The sequence below is a fragment of the Crocodylus porosus genome, unplaced genomic scaffold (assembly GCF_001723895.1).
Source record: "Crocodylus porosus isolate Cpor-Errol unplaced genomic scaffold, CroPor_comp1, whole genome shotgun sequence".
Lineage (NCBI taxonomy): Eukaryota > Metazoa > Chordata > Crocodylia > Crocodylidae > Crocodylus > Crocodylus porosus.
In genome coordinates this window covers 1,203,484-1,220,207 of record NW_017728928.1, presented here as the reverse complement: position 1 = coordinate 1,220,207, position 16,724 = coordinate 1,203,484, and the positions used below count along the sequence as shown (strand labels likewise).

At 51.8% G+C, this 16,724-nt stretch overlaps 1 protein-coding gene across 1 annotated transcript in view; it reads left to right on the top strand.

The window, feature by feature from the left end:
• NPLOC4 (NPL4 homolog, ubiquitin recognition factor) overlaps nucleotides 1-16,724 on the top strand; it is a 36,518-nt gene that overhangs the window by 15,704 nt on the left and 4,090 nt on the right. The window contains exons 10-15 of the mRNA XM_019542792.1: nucleotides 1,444-1,515; nucleotides 2,169-2,295; nucleotides 4,723-4,883; nucleotides 13,022-13,093; nucleotides 15,199-15,294; nucleotides 15,870-15,986. Coding sequence (XP_019398337.1) covers nucleotides 1,444-1,515; nucleotides 2,169-2,295; nucleotides 4,723-4,883; nucleotides 13,022-13,093; nucleotides 15,199-15,294; nucleotides 15,870-15,986 — 645 coding nt within the window. The remainder of the gene's footprint in view (nucleotides 1-1,443; nucleotides 1,516-2,168; nucleotides 2,296-4,722; nucleotides 4,884-13,021; nucleotides 13,094-15,198; nucleotides 15,295-15,869; nucleotides 15,987-16,724) is intronic.

The following is a 16,724-nucleotide window of genomic DNA, read 5'->3' as shown; positions in this document are numbered from 1 at the left end:
AGCTTTTATGTTTTTAAGTGTTAGAGAAAGATGAAACCGTTTCCCTCAGTGCGAGTATTGAGCAGGACAGCAGGGCTGCTCTGTATAAGCCAATAGCCCTCTGTCTTAACATCAAAGGATTTAGAGGAGCAGGAGTACAGCTCTTCATTTCTCTTCCCTCCAGTGAGCACTCTCTGGTAGCACCTCTGTGGGAAGTGCTAATTTAACACAGCTGTGGGTGGAGTTGTCTTTTGGGGGTTTTGTCCCTTTTCTGTGAGGGTTCGTGTTCGACCACGTAGAGCTGAGGCTCTGATGGTTGGAATTCTCCCTCCATGCAACTGTTTAGACTGCCCATGGCAAGCGTGATCTTGCATGCAGGGTTCAGCTCTTGGGCCACTATTTCACTTGGGTCTGCAACCTTGACTGACTCAAGATATAGTGATTTCAGCATCCTCTGCCAGCTGTTGGCTTTCGGGCAATACTGAACTTTGCCTTCTGTAAGGACAGTCCTCATAATGCCTTGCAAAGGGGAAGGTTCAGGTGCACTGAGATTTTCTGAGGTTGGTTTCTCTTGTGCCTCAAGTCTTGTCTTTGTCCTTCAACCCACAAACGTCACTGTGTGGGTTGAAGGACAAAGACAAGACTTGAGGCACAAGAGAAACCAACAATGGTGAGACCTTTCCTTGTTCTCTGAGCTCTTCACGCTGGCATCTGTTGCAAGGAATTGGTAGATTCTTGAAGTCTGAGTTGTCCCTTATTTTCCACATCAGATTTGTTAAAATTGCATAGATTAAAGTGTAGTTACAGATCTTTGGTTGCCCATCTGTGGTGCACACTTTGTCTACTGGTTTTACTGCAACCATGCAGCAGCATTTTGTACTTAGATCATAGAGAAGTAGGGCTGGAAGGGACCTCCAGAAATCATCTAGCCCAATCCCCTGCCTGAGGCAGGACCATCCCTCTCCAAACCATCCTTTACAGTCCTACACAAACCGCCATCAACCCTGACACAATACACTTGAATGGCTCAATGCTGTAGAAGGGAAAGGCAAGGAGGGATTGGAATAAGAGAGATGTGTTTTAATACAGTGGAAAATAGTGAGTAAATAATCTTCTAATGAGGGCAGGCTGGGATTCAGGATGCACCAGACATCATCTGAACCATTTTGTTACCTCCTGTTGTTCTTGATGCTGCTTTGCTCAAACAGTTGAGCAACAAATACCTTTTGCAGAGGGTTGCAAGAGGGGGAAGCAGAGAGGTCTACCTGCAGCCAACAGATTTCTCCTGTGGAGAGATACCACGTGTGGATTGTGTTGAGATAAGCTGGATGCAGCTTGAAGAGCTGTTTCCTTCAAGCAGTGAACTAAAGGCACTTGTGGGCTGGTACAGGGAGCTAGGGGCCTCTTGTACTAGCAGGGGACATATGTCTTTTAATTTTTTTGTGTATAATTATTTTGTTACAGGTTGGCTGGATCTTTACAGACCTGGTCTCTGAAGATACTCGGAAGGGAACAGTTCGGTACAGCCGAAACAAGGTGAGATGCAAGCGTGGCATTACAGGTGATTGGGCCATTTGTGTAGCCTCATGACCCAGAGAAGTTTAAGGCTCCGGCAGAGGGCCGGGTGTGTGCTGTCTCTGGAGCAGTTTGTGGAATATGGAAGGAGCAGAAGGCATGACCAGTGATGTGCCTCAGGAACCCTGTGCAGGTGTACGGGGGGAATGCAGGATTGTATGTGAAGTCTCTTGACTCACTCCTTATGTGAATGTGATCGAGAGGCTCACAGGAGTGGTCAATTTAATCAGTAAATAATCAGAACATCCCTTGGAGGCTGGACAGCAGGCTGGCCTCCACTGGCTGTCGTATGAGACTTGCATGCTGTGTTTTGGCTCTGGATATTCATTGTCCTCCACCCCCGTGATTTGGAATTGATATTACCCTTCCCGCTGCCCCACAGGATGGGGAAACTAAGGCATGGTCTAAAGTGACTTGCCCAGGATTATACAGTCAGGAATGTGAACTGGGGATTCTCCAATACCCAGCCCCATGTGGTATTTGTAGTATTCCCTTCTCCACTCTCACAAATGTCTTGCAGAGGAGCCTATTTTAACAAGCTATCACTAGTTTACCTTGGTTGCACGTAACTTGGCTCAGTGTTGTTTGCTGTTTCCTTCCCCTCCTCCCCACAGGATGCATACTTTCTAAGTGCAGAGGAGTGCATCACAGCAGGGAACTTCCAGAACCAACAGCCCAACATATGTCGCCTGTCACCAGATGGACACTTTGGATCCAAGTTTGTCACTGTTGTGGCTACAGGTATGAGTGGGCACAGGGCTGTCCTGTCCTGGACTGCATCTTGACCTGACATCCTTCAGGTTGTCTCCCTTGAATCTTGGGAAAAGCTCTTTTTTGGAGTGTTCAAACTAATTGTGTGCAATAGATTTCTCTTGTTCCATGTGCTAATGGAGCTGGACTGTTCTCAGCGGGAGCAGATAACAGAACAAGGAGCAATGGGGTCAAGTTGCAACAAGGGAAGTTTAGGAACCAACTTCCAAGGAAAGTGGTGCTTGCTCCTACCCTGGGAGTCTTCAAAAGGAGGCTAGATAATCACCTTGCTGGGGTCATTTGACACCAGCGCTCTTTCCTGCCCATGGCAGGGGGCCAGACTTGATCTGCTCAGGTCCCTTCCGACCCTGCCAACTATGAAACTAGGTTGGATATCAGGAAAAAATTTCTCACCAGGAGAGTGGTGAAGCACTGGGACAGACTTCTTAGAGAGGTGGTGGACTCTCCATCCTTGGAGGTGTTTAAGACCCAGGTAGGCAAAGCCCTGGCTGGGATGATGTAGTTGGGGCTGGTCCTGCTTTGAACAGGGGTTGGACTAAAAGTGACCTCCTGAGCTCCCTTCCAGCCTTCATTGTCTATGATTCTAATTGCAGCTTTTGCTGTATTTGATCCCTTAGGTCCCAATTCCTGATTAACCTCCTCTTAAGTTAGCTCCATATTAAGCATGGGAGAAGGCTAGATGATTAGTTAAAGGCTGCCATGCATGGGACCATTCCAGACCTGTTGTATCCAGTAACAAGATGGTACAAACAGTCTCCTGGAAAGTGTTGGGGAAACCATGCCCTGGCTTCCCAGGTGAATTATGTCCAGTCCCCCATCCACTTGGATGATAGAGACAGCATACAGTGCCACAAGACTGTAGGCGCCTTGGGAGTTCACTCTGCATGGTTCACAGTAAGGCATGTATCAGAATAAAGCAGTCTACATGCCTCCATCGCATTGGCTGCAGGGATCCCACAGAGAGCTCTTTCCAGCTCTTCTCTCCAAAGACCCCAGCAGGATGCTCTGCCACACATGGTCAATGCATGGGGATCTTGGCATGTGCTGGGGAAGTCGTAGCATTACAAATTCAATCTGCCCTTCAGCTCTGTGAGATGCCCCAGCTGTGTTCATTTAAGGCATCTCTGAAGCAGATTCCCCATGTTGTGTTTTGAATGATGAGAGAAAGCACAGCTTCCACACAGCACCCACTATCAAGTGGGGTAGCCTGTTGCCTCCTTTGCTGAGCCCTGAGCTTCCAAACTAGGCCCCAGGCATTTTTCAGTAAAAAAGCCACCTTTTGCAGTCACCAGGCCCATGAGATCAGACAGCTGCCTGACACATTCCAGGTAGTTAAGCACATCAATCTTTCATTGCAAGATGAATGTGTATCTCTCTCTCTGGTGTTTTATTGAGGAATTTATCATTAGTCTTGTTCAGGTCTTCTTTGTGCTTCAGCTGATGGTTCATTTCTAGGAGCGTTTGCTCCAGAGCACTGCGTGACAGGCTGGAAGTTGAAGGAGATGGGAACCGGTTTTCTTTCTCTGTTCCAGATAACTTCATTTCTTTTTCATTAAATCAGCACATCAGGGTTCTGTTTGAATACTTGATTTCTTCCTTCTGCGCAATGTAAATCTAATTATGCAGTTTGTCTCAGCTGCTTTGCCTTTTTTTAAAATCCCCTTGGTAATTTTCATTTCCCATAGTAGACCCTAGGTCCACAGATAGCTCCACTGTCCTGCCATCTCTGTGCATTCAGTTCTCCTTCAACTTATGTTCTAATGGTGCACAAGGTGTGATCCATGGTAGCTGCAGCTAGTCTCAGTTTCCAGGCTTTCGTGTTGTAAGAGTCTTTCCAGTTTTTCATGAGGAGTTGGGTTGGGTTGCCTAGTTTGTGTTACCATGTGGTCAGCCTACGTTGTTGCACTCTGGAATTTGCAATATAAACCTTAATGCCAAGTGCACAGATATCTAACAGAGCTGTTGAGAAGACTGCACACTGTAGTACTCTGGAGAAGCCTCGACCCATGCTAGTTTGAGGACCAAAGGAGTAGCTACTTTAGCATGGCACTTTCCCCAGCTACCACCCCAGCATGGTGTTGTGAGCCCTACTGTGTCCTGAACTGAGTTGTGGAGAGCTTTGGTACACAGAGGGGACTACAGGGCTCTGACCAGAGGCCCCGGGATTGATGTCTTGGCTCCATTTAAGTACTGGTAAAAACCCAGGGCTTCACTCCAGTAAATGCCCTTGAAATAGTGCACAGTCTAAAGTAACATAGGGAACATAGGGAATTCTTACCTGAATGCACCTCCAGTATAGCCAGCCGTGCTCACCAGTGGGCCAGTAGTTGGTTCAGGTCACATTGCCTCTCCACAGTGGCTTGCTCCAGTGTGCCAAGTGGTGTCTCTCACTTCTAGGTGGTCCCGACAACCAGGTCCACTTTGAGGGTTACCAGGTCTCCAACCAGTGTATGGCGCTGGTGCGGGATGAATGCTTGCTGCCGTGCCGGGATGCACCGGAGCTTGGCTACGCAAAGGAGTCCAGCAGCGAGCAGTACGTGCCTGATGTGTTCTACAAGGTGAGAGGTGGGAGCTGGCAGGAGGAATCTGGAGGGAGAGCAGTGGGGAGATGACAGGAAAAGTTCTGGGCCTGGAGTGAGCCTGTCCTGCTGGGCTGAGGGCAGCTCTGAGGTCCCAGGATGCTTTCAGCAGTAACTGGTCACCACGTGGACATGGTGATTGTGTGAGCTCCTTTTTCCCCTCTTGTAAAAGTGCTCTTTGGGTCTCTAGTACAGTGGTAATGACAGGATCTCCCACTTCTAAGCGGAGGCTGCAGGGATCTGCCTCATGACTGGAATCAGCACCCTGAAGTAACTGCGTGCCTGGCACTCCTTGGCTGTCAGCCGCGCCACTATGTGGGAGGGTTTGAGTTTAATTCCCAACTGCATATATTTGCCTCCACCTCTGCCAGTGAGGTTTACCTGGCAGGTGCACTCTAGCAAAATACTGTAGTGGTAAAAACAGCAAGGGCTAAACACAAGGGTGAGGGATCTTTTTTGCTGTACACTATGTTTTTGAGGTGCCTACAGAGGAGCAGCTGCCACTGAACCATAACACAGCAAGCACTAAGGTGGGAAATACAGCCATTGGGCCTGCAAGAGGAAAGATGCAGCCCCTCCCACCCAACAGAAGGGGAGCTTGTAGTCTGTTGAGTGCAGGAGCAGGGGACAAGGAGTTAGCAGACTTGTTACAGGGTAGGAATACAGCTTTGGCTTCTCCCATCTGTCTTTGCTAACATTAGTGCCTGCTAGTGGATCCCAGGCCTCAGCTGGAGAGCATGTTCCAGACCCCTGGGACGCTTCATTAGTGCTGTAGTGGGACCTCCTGCATGTGCAGAGGGTGTTGCTCTAAATGCAGCTTGTTAGCAAGGAGCCAGCCTTCCAGGGCCACTCGACAGTTGTTCCCAGAGCCTGTCAAACCTCTTGCAGCTGCAGAGTCAGGCTGGCAGTGTAGTAGCAGGACCTCTGGTGAGCAGAACAAAGCTGCTGCTCAGGAATTTGCTTTGCTGCCTCCTGGTGCTTCGTGAGCAAGGATGGGAGAAATAATGAATGGGTCTTGCAGGTATGATCTTGTGTGTCCCAAAGTCAGGAGAATCCAAGATGAGGAAACAACACCTGCTTGGTGAACATCTTTGAGGGTTTGCCCCAGGTCCCTCTTGATGCCCGCAGTCACCTTGCTCTCACGTCCCCCCAATAGCTGTGGAACCCTTCGCAACCAGCCTTCTTCATCTCTCAGGCAGTCTTCTCCCATGCCAAGCGTGCACTGTTAAGCTGGTGTATGTCCTCAGCCACTTGCCATCAGCACACAGGAGGCTTCCACACCCTGACCAGCTGATGGCCCTTTTGGCAACTTGTTATGGGCCCAACATAAGTGCAATGATGCCTAATGGTGCAGTTGTACCTGGCCAGAATAGGAGGGCACCGCCTGCCGTGAGTACAAACCCAGCATGCAGGGCTTCAGCTTGGAACAAACAGATTAGGAGAGAGGCACACCAAGCTGTGCCTCTACCTCTGCTTTCTAAATGAGTGTGGGCCTGAAACAGGAGCTGAAGGGCTCTGCATTGCATGCTCTGCCTGTCCCTGGTGATCAGAGCAGCAGGCAGCCAGTGGGTGTTCCAGCAAGTTCTCACTCCTGGTTTTAATCTGAAGCCGTGGAAGTAAACAAAATGCTTGCAGATGACTCTGGTATTATGCAGCCATTTCCGGGAACCAGTGAATCACTGGGTCAGGCTCCAGATTATTTCATAGATTTTATAGCTCCTGCCCATATTTGCCTCTGTCCTGCCATCCCATAGGAAGGCTGGAGGACTGGGCTAGTGGGTGTCATTGTGCTTTAGACTGAAACATGCTTGGATGCAACAGCGCTTGTATTTTGGAACGTTTTTAACTTGAGGGAAAGCTTAGTTGCTCCTGCTTTTAGAGACCTTCTGGGTCTCATTAAATGCAGAAGGCCTGAGGTCAGAGACACTACCTCATGGCTGTTGGGCTGGTGACAGCAACCTTGGCAAGGCCTCACTGAAGCGTTACACGGGGGTGGAGGTCCTGATGGTGTTTGGCCTTGCTGTGAGAAGACAAAAGTCCTTCAGCTGCGTACCCAGTGCCAGAGCCCTGCAGTAGCTGGGCAGCATTCAGCTTGGTATCTGTTTTCTCTCCCCCCGACTTGCATCAGTGGCTTTTTGCTTCCTGCCCTGGGCTGTTGCCTTGCGCTCTTAAGCAGTTGTCGCATCTCATCTCAGGCGGCTGTTTCAGTAGCAAAAGAAAGTAATCCATATATTTAGATGTGGCTTGTGAATATCTGCTTGAAAAGCACTTTAGGAGGAAGTATACATTTATTATGATTGGATGAGAACCAGCATTTATGTAGCATGGGATATTTATAGAACAACCTTAGCTCCGAATACCAAAGAAACGGTTGAACTCTTGTATCCGTGAGTTGGGTGAGAGGATCGATGCACCCAAGACATTTGCCCACAGAAAAAGGCAGTTGCATGTAGAACTGGAGCAATGTACAGCAGCTGCCCTGCTGCCATCTGCTTGATGCCCAGGGAGGAGATCTGGTGTCTTTGCCCCTAATGGGTGTCATCTTTGTGTCTGAAATAACTTTCAGAAATGTCTGGATTAGTAGGGAAGGCTGCGGCAGGGATCAAAGCCACACAGCTGGGAAGCATTACGGAGAGCGTGGCAGGTTGGAGGACTTTGGCAAGCAGAAACAGAGGTGCTGCAAGGGGAACTAAGAGCCCTCTTCAGTCATTGAGCTGGCGTGCATCAAGATGTGTTCGTGGGATGGGGTCAGAGCTAGCAGGGCCCTCGGCATGTGCTGCAGCTGCTGCTGCTGAGGTTCCCACGTGAACGAGCGTGACGCAGCTCGGTGACCCATCAGCTGCAGGTGTGTCTTAAATAACACAGCAACAGGAAAACGCATGGCACCGGGATTGCCCTGGTTTGGAAAGGGAAGTACTTGCTGAAGCCTCTGGGCAAGCGGCTCCTGCATGTCTTTCCCATTCACTTCATGCTGGACTCTCGCCCTACTGCTGCTCACAGAAAACTTCCGCTCAGCCTTGGCAGCACAGCGCTCTGAGTAGGGAGATTCATTCCCTGGCACGTGAAGGCTGTAGGTTTGCTCCAGAGCTTTTAGGACTAGGGATATAAATTACTCTGCTAAATAGCTTCTCCTGCCTTCATCAGCCTGGAAGGGAAAAACCCCCACAGGGGTTGAGCTGGGGCTTTCTGGGTGTCCCAGTGCTGTGTTTGGTAAGGCTGGAGCACTGGGTAACCCGCATCTAGCCTGGCTGGCACTCCTTAGCCCCTTCTCCTTCCAGACAGACTTCCCAAGGAGCCTCCCTTCTCCGGACACAGGGGCAGGCAGTCAGGTGGTAGCCGTTGGGCGCATAGTGCTAGAAACAATGTCACGTTCACCTCCTGTATAGTTCATTTTTCAACCGGATGAGCTGCAGAAAGATTCCTCTTGGGATCAGAGTTGTCGAAGCCTTGGGTTTGTTCTGGTAAAAGTCCTTGCCTTCTGCCTTGAAGCAGACTCCTCCGCCTGGTCCCATCTGGTTCTGGGAAATAAGTCTCTCCTTCTCCCCCATTCCTCCCCCCTCCTCACCTGGAAGCAGGGCCCTGCGCATATGTTTAAGGCTGCCTGCGTGCTGTGCTTGTGTCCGTGGCTGCATGGTGCATAGGTGCTGCAGGCTCCTCGAGTTCTCTCAGCGCAGCTGCTGAGTTCACGACTTTCCATGACGGAGCTGGCGTCTGATTGCACACCCCAGCAGGCTCTGGGCTGCAGAGCTCTCTTGAAGTCTGTCGCAACACCGCAGGACTCTTGCTCCAGACTATTTCATGGCTGTCTTGGCATTCCATCCAGTGGAGCGAAGAGAGCGCGCGCCGAGTTTTATGGACCCTTTGAAGCATCTGAATGGCAGTGTTGTTAGCGCTTTCGCAGGATATGGCGGCTGTGTTGTGTTCAGGCATGTACCTGTGATCTCACCAGCAGACCCGGTGATGTCATGCTTGCAAGCAGTTAGGTTTTACGGCTGCAGGGGAGTCGAGATGAAAGCCCTTCCCCATGGCACGTGCATCACTGGAGGGACCTTCGCACATCATATTGCAGGCTCTTAGGTCTGGCTTTCACATTTGGCCTCAACCAGCATTTCGGCCTCAGCGCATCTGCTGGTGGACCTGGGTTTCAGCTCAGGGAAACACAGTTTCATCCAGGCCGTGGCCCAACTGGGAGCAGTTTGCAGCTTTTTACGGAGGCCAAATAGGATTACGAGCCCTCATCTTCTCCTTGCCCAGACTGCGTTACGGGTGCTTGGTGGGGAGCAGCCTTCCCGGTCGGTTGGAGAGGCCCCTTCCTGGAAGTCTGATAACTGCATTCCTTGCAGGGGTACCTCACAGCTGATTTATTGGAGGGACCCTCACTAGTTATGGTAACGGGAGCTGCTGGAGCAACCAGAATATTGAGGAGCCTTCTCTGAAGGGCCAGTAATATGCTTTGCTCTCTTAGGATGCAAACAGGCATGGTATTTGTCCTGGGATAAGCCATTTTATCCCAGCACAAAGTGCAGTCATTCAGACACCCATGTCCGTTGTCCTAGGATAAATCCTGGAAAGGTTCTCAGTGTAAGAAATACTAACAGTTCATCCAGCGATGTAGCAAAATGCACCTGTGCAGTTATCTCCAGATTGCATCGCTGAACCCGTGGCAGAAAGGCGACAATGCATTCAGCCACTCACTGCACTAAACCTTGATTAGAAGGGCAATGTGTGTGCATGCCAGTCCCGGGATGGCTCATGTTCTGGGACAAGCACAGGCACAACTTCTTGAGGGACAAATGCAATGTCTCTTCCTACCTTGCTCTTCTTGAGGCTGCTGCAGGGGTGAATGGTGCTGAGAGGCCTCGTAAGGTCTGAGCCAGAGTGTGGACCAAGTGACATTGCCATGTGTCACCTTGAATCTCATACCTCAAAGATTCTCCCAGGTTGCAAAGGAGGCTCCCCTCAGACTCGAGTGCTCTCCCCAACCTGGGATAACCTTGTGGGAGGCTGGAAGGAGATGGGTAGCCACCTTGTTGTGGGAGCTTGCCACAGTAGTTAGCTTGCAGTGGTAAAAAACTTGATGGAAATTCAGAGGTTGCCCTGCGTGAGCTGCCCGGAGAGACCCTTTTTGTCATCACTGCCTGGCCTGTGCAGGAAGTACTTCTGGTGCCCAGAGGCCCTTAGCCCATCTTTAAATGCTGCCTAGATTTGTATGCAGCACCTCAACCATGATTAAATAATCCAGAGCAGGCTGCATGGATTTGCATGTCCTCACTGTCCTTAGACTATTTGCACGGTTGGGGGTGATAACAAGCTATCGTCATGTTCAGTAGGTGCCGGTGTTTGCACACAGGGCTCTGTCAATAACTCCCGCTGGCATCGGCCTGCTGCTTATTGTACGGACTGGTTCCAGAAAGGACCCTGGGAGTCCCAAAAAGAGCCCAGATGTGGAGTGCAGCATGTGTCAGCAGAAGCTGGACAACAAGTTGGGGCTCCTGGGTTTGGTTTGTGGCTTTCTGATCTGCTGCAGGACTGTAGATAAACGTCTTTTCCTTTGAACCATGAGCTTCCCCTCTGTAAAGTGAGGTGTAAACCCGTAGGAGCTGGAAAGCAGCATTGGAGCAAGCGCAGCCCCTCGTGAGGCCAGAAGCTTTGGCAAACCCCACAGCGATACGAGCAGAGCAAACCCAGGGCGTCTTGATCGTGTGAGGGCAGCCCCAGGGGAACGAGAGGTCTTGGAGGCTGCTCAGCTCTGGGAACAAGGTTCTCTGGTCCATTTAAGAAGGAGTCACCCTCAAACTTGCCCTCATCCTCAAGCAGATTGTGGTATCTGAAAACGCTTTGAGCCGAGCCTGCGATGCCACGCTCCCCAATGCGCTTTGGCACTCGCGGTCCTGCCGCCAGCGGATTCACGGCCTTCTTGCGCAGAGACGAAAGCTACAGCCTGTTCGGTCGAGCCATGCTGAAAGCATCCTAATCACAGGCACCGATCTCCCCTCCTGTCTCCAGCATGATTCACGGCCGGTTCCTTTGAGGCCTTCTGCTTGATTTCTCTCCAGATGCTGCGTAGACTCGTGCCTTCATTAACTCCTTGCTGCCCTTTTTTTGGAGCCACTGCCGCAAAGCACGGCTCGTATCCTGGTGTAGGCACTGGCAGCCTCAAGTTCCCAAGCCTCAGTAATAACGCACCACGTGTGCAGAGCAAGGCTGCGGAGGCCCTGGCGACTGCCAGATTCAGATGAAGATGTGTCTCTCCCAGCAATGTTCCCAGCTTGACATTTGTTAAGGCCTATAAAATGTAATTGCCTAATAAAATGGCACCCGGGGGTTGGCGGAGTGTGGGGGGAGGTGGGTGCCGGCTCCGCTCATAGTGGAGGGGGGCACAGATGCCTCCTGTAGCTCAGGGAAGTTGGGTTTCACTTTGGTAGTAACAATTTAGAGAAGCTCTTTAAGGCCTGAGTAGCATGACATTAAAAAAGGAGGCATTTAACATGGAAATCCCCAGAGGCACAGATTAAAACGAACAGGTGCTGGAAAAATGTTTCTGCATATTAGAACTTAATTAGATTTGAAAACGAATTCCAGATGGGCTAATTATGTGTGAGTTGTTGCAGGTTCTTTCTTGCCGGGGCAGGAGTGTGTTTGGGAAGCTGATTGAGCCTGATTGGATTTGATTCCTGACGCACTCTCGCAGTATCGCCGAGCTCTGGAAACAGGCCGGCTCTCGGGGCCTGTGATCCCCCGCTGCTCCTGTCAGAGCCACAGAGATCTAAGGGCGCGAGCCACCGGGCTTGTTGCTAAAATAACCACAGGGCCAACAACCTGTCACATTCAAGGAGAAGAGATCCTTATCAAGACTGCCTTTAAAGAGAGCTTCAAAGGCGGGCAGGTGGATTCTTCAAAGGGAACTCTTTCTAGGGACATCTGATGTGCAAGGAACTGCGGGCTGCTGTTGTCTCCAGCATGCCCGGGCGAGCGTCCGACCGGTCTTGGGACTACGGAGTGTGAGAGCAAGGTGCTGGCTACAGCACTGCATGCTTGTTTCCTATCAAGGCTAAAGTAACCGCGAAGCAGTGAGGCAGCAGGGTTGGCATGCACAGAGATGGGAAAGAAAGCTTTCACCAGGCTGGGGCCAGGGCAGCGCTTCTCCCAAGTCTGTTGCTTTTGAAGGCACCATCTTAGGCACACTTTCCAGCATCCTAGAGTGGACCCACTCTAACTGTGTTGCTTGGGTAGGCGGGGGGCAGAGTTCATGGCCTTCACACCTTGCTTCCTGGCACTGGCTTGAAGCGTGCAGAGGGAGAGGGGTGGCTGAATCTGCTTAGCAGTCAGTGGGATCTGCCTCCCAGCCACGCTGGCGTTCGAAAGCTTAGCAAATGTAAACTTTTATGTAAGGTCTCTGATTGGAAATTATGGATGTATAATTTATATATGGCTCGATGAATGATTTATAACATGTTAAGTGATGATTTAGGTAGAAAATACAGCCCCCTCTTACAGAATCTTTAATGAAATGTGTCAGTTCTTGTGAATTTATTTCTGAAGCCGTGTTTGAACTCAGCATGTTTGACATAAATCAAGTCTAATTGTCATTTTGTGATTAATGAACATATGCTGGCCGTTTTTCTCCATAATTAAACTATGTTCAATTCATCTGGCAAAGCAAAACAAGTTGAGGTTCTCACATGGAGCTTTTTCAGGGCCGTGTGTTTTGGACAAAGCGGTTGGTTTTCCATAGTCATGAACACCAGTGGTTTCATCAGAGACGCTGGTGGTTGGCTTGGTGGGGCATCCTGGGCCGGAAGTCAGCCGTGTGTTTCCCCCGGAGTGGCAAAAGGGCTATTTTTTAATACTGAACATGGCACCTTCACCCTTCGCCCACAGAGATCCCTGCTGGACCTCTCTGAGGAGCAGAGTAGCTGCGTGAAGGACGGTTCTTATAACCAGAGCGGCCTTAAGACAGCTCTGCATCTGCTTTCCTCCTGGTGACAAAGAGCCCAGTAAAAAGACAGGCCTCAAAGTGCTTTTCTGTATTTCTTCTAGGTCTGCTGCCAGAGCCTGTGTGCCATCTATCCTGCGCTGCCTCTGTGCTGTTCAGTAACAAACTCTTCTTCTTTCAGGACATAGACAAGTTTGGCAACGAGATCACCCAGCTGGCCCGCCCACTGCCTGTCGAGTACCTGATCATAGATGTAAGTACCCACGTGCTACCTGCTTGTTAGCATCGGGACGCAGAGTCCAGCCCCTCCTGCACCACAAACCCTTTAGACAAATTCAGGAGCTCTGAGGGGTAAATCCTCACTGGCTTTCTGGAGCTCGCTCCTATTGGGCTAAGCTGGGCAGTGCAGCCGGCAGCTGCCTGTGGGTAGTTGTAGTGCCCTGTAGGTGGGCAGGGTTTTGATGCCGTAGAAGTACACTGGCATCCTCAGTACTCACCGCTGAGCACCTCTCTGTATTTGCAAGTGCATCATTTGCACGAAATGAAGGAAGCGGCCAGCCCCATAGACCTGCTAGGCATTGCATCACCAGGAGCCAATTAGGACGCTCCCTTGGTCTCTTCACAGCAGTAATTAAGAATGTGCTGCTTAGCATGGCCCCTAGGTGGGCTGGATTTATGCTCTGAAAACACCTTGTGCCTCCCTGTGGGGAAGGAACCCCAGTCTGAGTATGCAGGGCCCATCTCCGGGTCTTGAGCTGGGGTGTTTCCTGGGAGGGTCGGTCCCCTGAAGGGCAGTTGGCCTGAGAGCCCCATCCAGTTCAGAAGCCTTGCCAAGGCCATGGGGAGCAGCATTAAAATCCTGCTGCTGCCTTTCAGTTTTAATGGGAGCTTTACTGCCTGAGAGCAGGAGGCAGGGAATTCAGACGGCAGCAAGTATCGTGGGAGCTGGTGCAGTGCCAGCAACAATTAAACCCATTCAGAGCACAGGGCAGCTGCCACCAGCGCAAATCTGCGGCATCCCAAGCACGGCGCCGGGAAAGCTCCAGTGTGGGGAGCTGGCAGGCTGAGGGCTCACGTTTGCTCTTCCCCTTCTCCGCGTAGCATCCGCCGCTGCGCGTGTTCCTCGTTAGCTGCGCACACACTGCGGGCCTAGTTGTCCACTTTGCATGGTGAAATACCACGTTCAGGATAGCGGGCTCTGGTGTTTGCCCCTGCAGCTGCCCCAGCCCAGTCGACAGCCCGGGAACGTATTTATTACCCGAGCAATCCAGGCATCTGTTTCTGGACTACCTGGGGTGTAATTAAGCTGGAAACAGATTGACAGAACAGACACTGAGGAGGAGCCTGGGGTGATGGAGAGCTGAGTTTCTGAAATGTCTTGTTTTCTGAAAAGCCAGTGTCCCTCCTGCTAACATCGCAATGCAAACCCTTTCTGGCTCTCACCTCAGTTCTGGACAGCATGGATTTGTGATTGAAAAGCCCTTTGTTAATGCGTCTTCAAAGGGATTGGGTGTGAAGGCACCTCGCTAGCCCATCCCATGGGTTTCAAGGAGAGACTCAGGTGTGGCCTGGCTTATTGGCTGCCCAGTTGCAAAGGGGGGGAGCCGTTCGTGTGCTCCTGGGATTTCACACATTCAGCTCCATGTAGGTCAGCACACGAGGCACAGAGCAGCAGGCAGCATGTTGGCACTAGAGGGCTCTGTTATGCCATGGGAGACTTTCCAGGGCCTGGCCACCACTGGCAGAAGCCTGCGAGCAAAGTCCCTGAGAACTCAGGGGAGGATGGGGAGTCCTGGGCAAGTCGACAACGGCACTTTGCAAGATTGGGAGCAGGCATTTGTGCCAAGCCGGGGAGAGGGGAGGGGGCTCTTCCCACGCTGAGACGTGTGATTGCAGTGGAGGAGCATCCTCAGGGCTTGTGCTGCTGTGTTCCTGGTGGCTGCACCCTGCACTGGAAGCGCCCCTTCTTGGCATCACACCAGAGCGAGGCAGATGGACGCAGCCAGGGCCTCTCTGCCAGCAGCTCCCTGAAGCCATTCGTCCTTCTTGGCATAAAAAACCCAGAATGAGCCTCCTTCAGCTTCACCAGCAATAGGTTCCTCTTCCATTGGTTGCCAGACCAGAGATATGTTTGTGGATGCCTGCCCCAAGCCGGGGAAAAGGGGAGCACAGGGAAGACCTGTTAGTTAGGGCCAGATCATGTGGCCTGAGCCATCCACACCCACACAACTTGCGAGAGTAGCATCCAGCCAGGAGCACCCAGCTCTCAGAGCCGTGGCCTGGCCTGTCCCCTCCCCAGGTCATGCAGCTCCACACAACATCGCCACAATTCTCACACGTTCTGCTTTGGGTTTTCAGATCACTACCACCTTCCCCAAGGATCCAGTTTACACTTTTTCCATTTCGCAAAGCCCGTTCCCCATCGAGAACCGCGACGTGCTGGGGGAGACGCAGGTGAGGAGGTCCAGACGTGTGCGCGGTAGCCGCATGCCCCTGTGCCAGTGTGTAGGTTGCTGCCCGCCTCTCGTTCACCTCTTCACCTCTGACAGGGCTGGGGCAGGCTGCGTGCAGCCCCCTGCACCCCCTCGTTGCCGGACTGCTGGCACTCAGAGAACTTTGGCTGTGTTCTCTGAACCGATCTGAAGAGCCTGAAATGTTTCTTCCGCTGAAAGAGATCCCAGATAGCGCTGAGCGGAGACAGCTGCTAACCGGCCTGAACCACATGTGAGCTGGCAAGAAACAGCACAGACCCTGGGTTTTTTTCAAGTAGCAACGTGGGTTTTCTCAGAAAAGGGTCTCTGTGGAAAGGGGCAGGTTCTCTCCGAGGTGGGCCATGCAGCGCACTCCTGTCCACTGCCTTCAGCATCTAGGATTCGTGGGGTTAGGAGATCTGGGGAATGCAGCAGTTGCACAGACCCCGAGAGCCCTTTTCTGGGGTTCAGTAAGCCACCGTTCAGCGGAACGGCAAAGTCCTGTTTGTTGCTTGGTGGAGGGGCTGACCTCTGGGGTTCTCCTTCCCATCTCTGCAGGATTTCCACAGCCTGGCCACGTACCTGTCCCAGAACACGTCCTCTGTGTTCCTAGACGTCATCTCCGATTTCCACCTGCTCCTTTTCCTGGTCACCAACGAGGTCATGCCTCTGCGGGTAGGTAATGGGAGGGAAGCCATCCTGGCTAATGCCCAGAGCACCTAGTGCTTTTAACAAGCACTGGGTTACAGACTGGGGCTGAGCTGCCCTGGGCTAGTAACCACAGCCGGGCCCTGCTCTGCACAGAGGGAGGAAAGCACTGCCTGGCTGTCAGCCTGGGGCAGGTTGAGAAAATGCAACTTTATTAGAGGAACGATAGTGGAAAACAGTAGGGCAGGAGCTGTGAGCACAGGGATTCCAGCTCGGGCCCGCCTGTTTCCCAGCACCGAGTGGGCGGCGACTGCTAGCCTAGAGCCAGGCTGCAGAGAGCAATTTGGCTGCATGAGCTGGAGCTGGAATTGCTGAGAGCTCTCCGGAGCAGAAATTCCTGTCGTGATGATAACGAGATGGGAGCCGCTGATGGCGGCGAGGCCAGCGACTTCCTCGCTTTGCAGCTCGGGCTTTATTGGCTTGGCCCCGGGAGCTTGGCAGTGCCCCAGGCCCAGCACTGACATCTGTTCCACGCGCTCCTTCGCGCTGGAATCGTTGTGCCATGTGTTTTCCGGAGGCTTCGGGCCCCACGTGGACGGAGCATGTGCAGAGCAGCTGGGCTGCCCATGGGCGGCTGGAGATCAGGGCCAAGCAAAGGGCCCTTGCATGGCCAGTAGTTTCATAGTTTCATAGTAGCTAGAGTCGGAAGGGACCTAGGAAGATCATCTAGTCCGACCCCCTGCCTTGGCAGGAAAGAGCACCGGG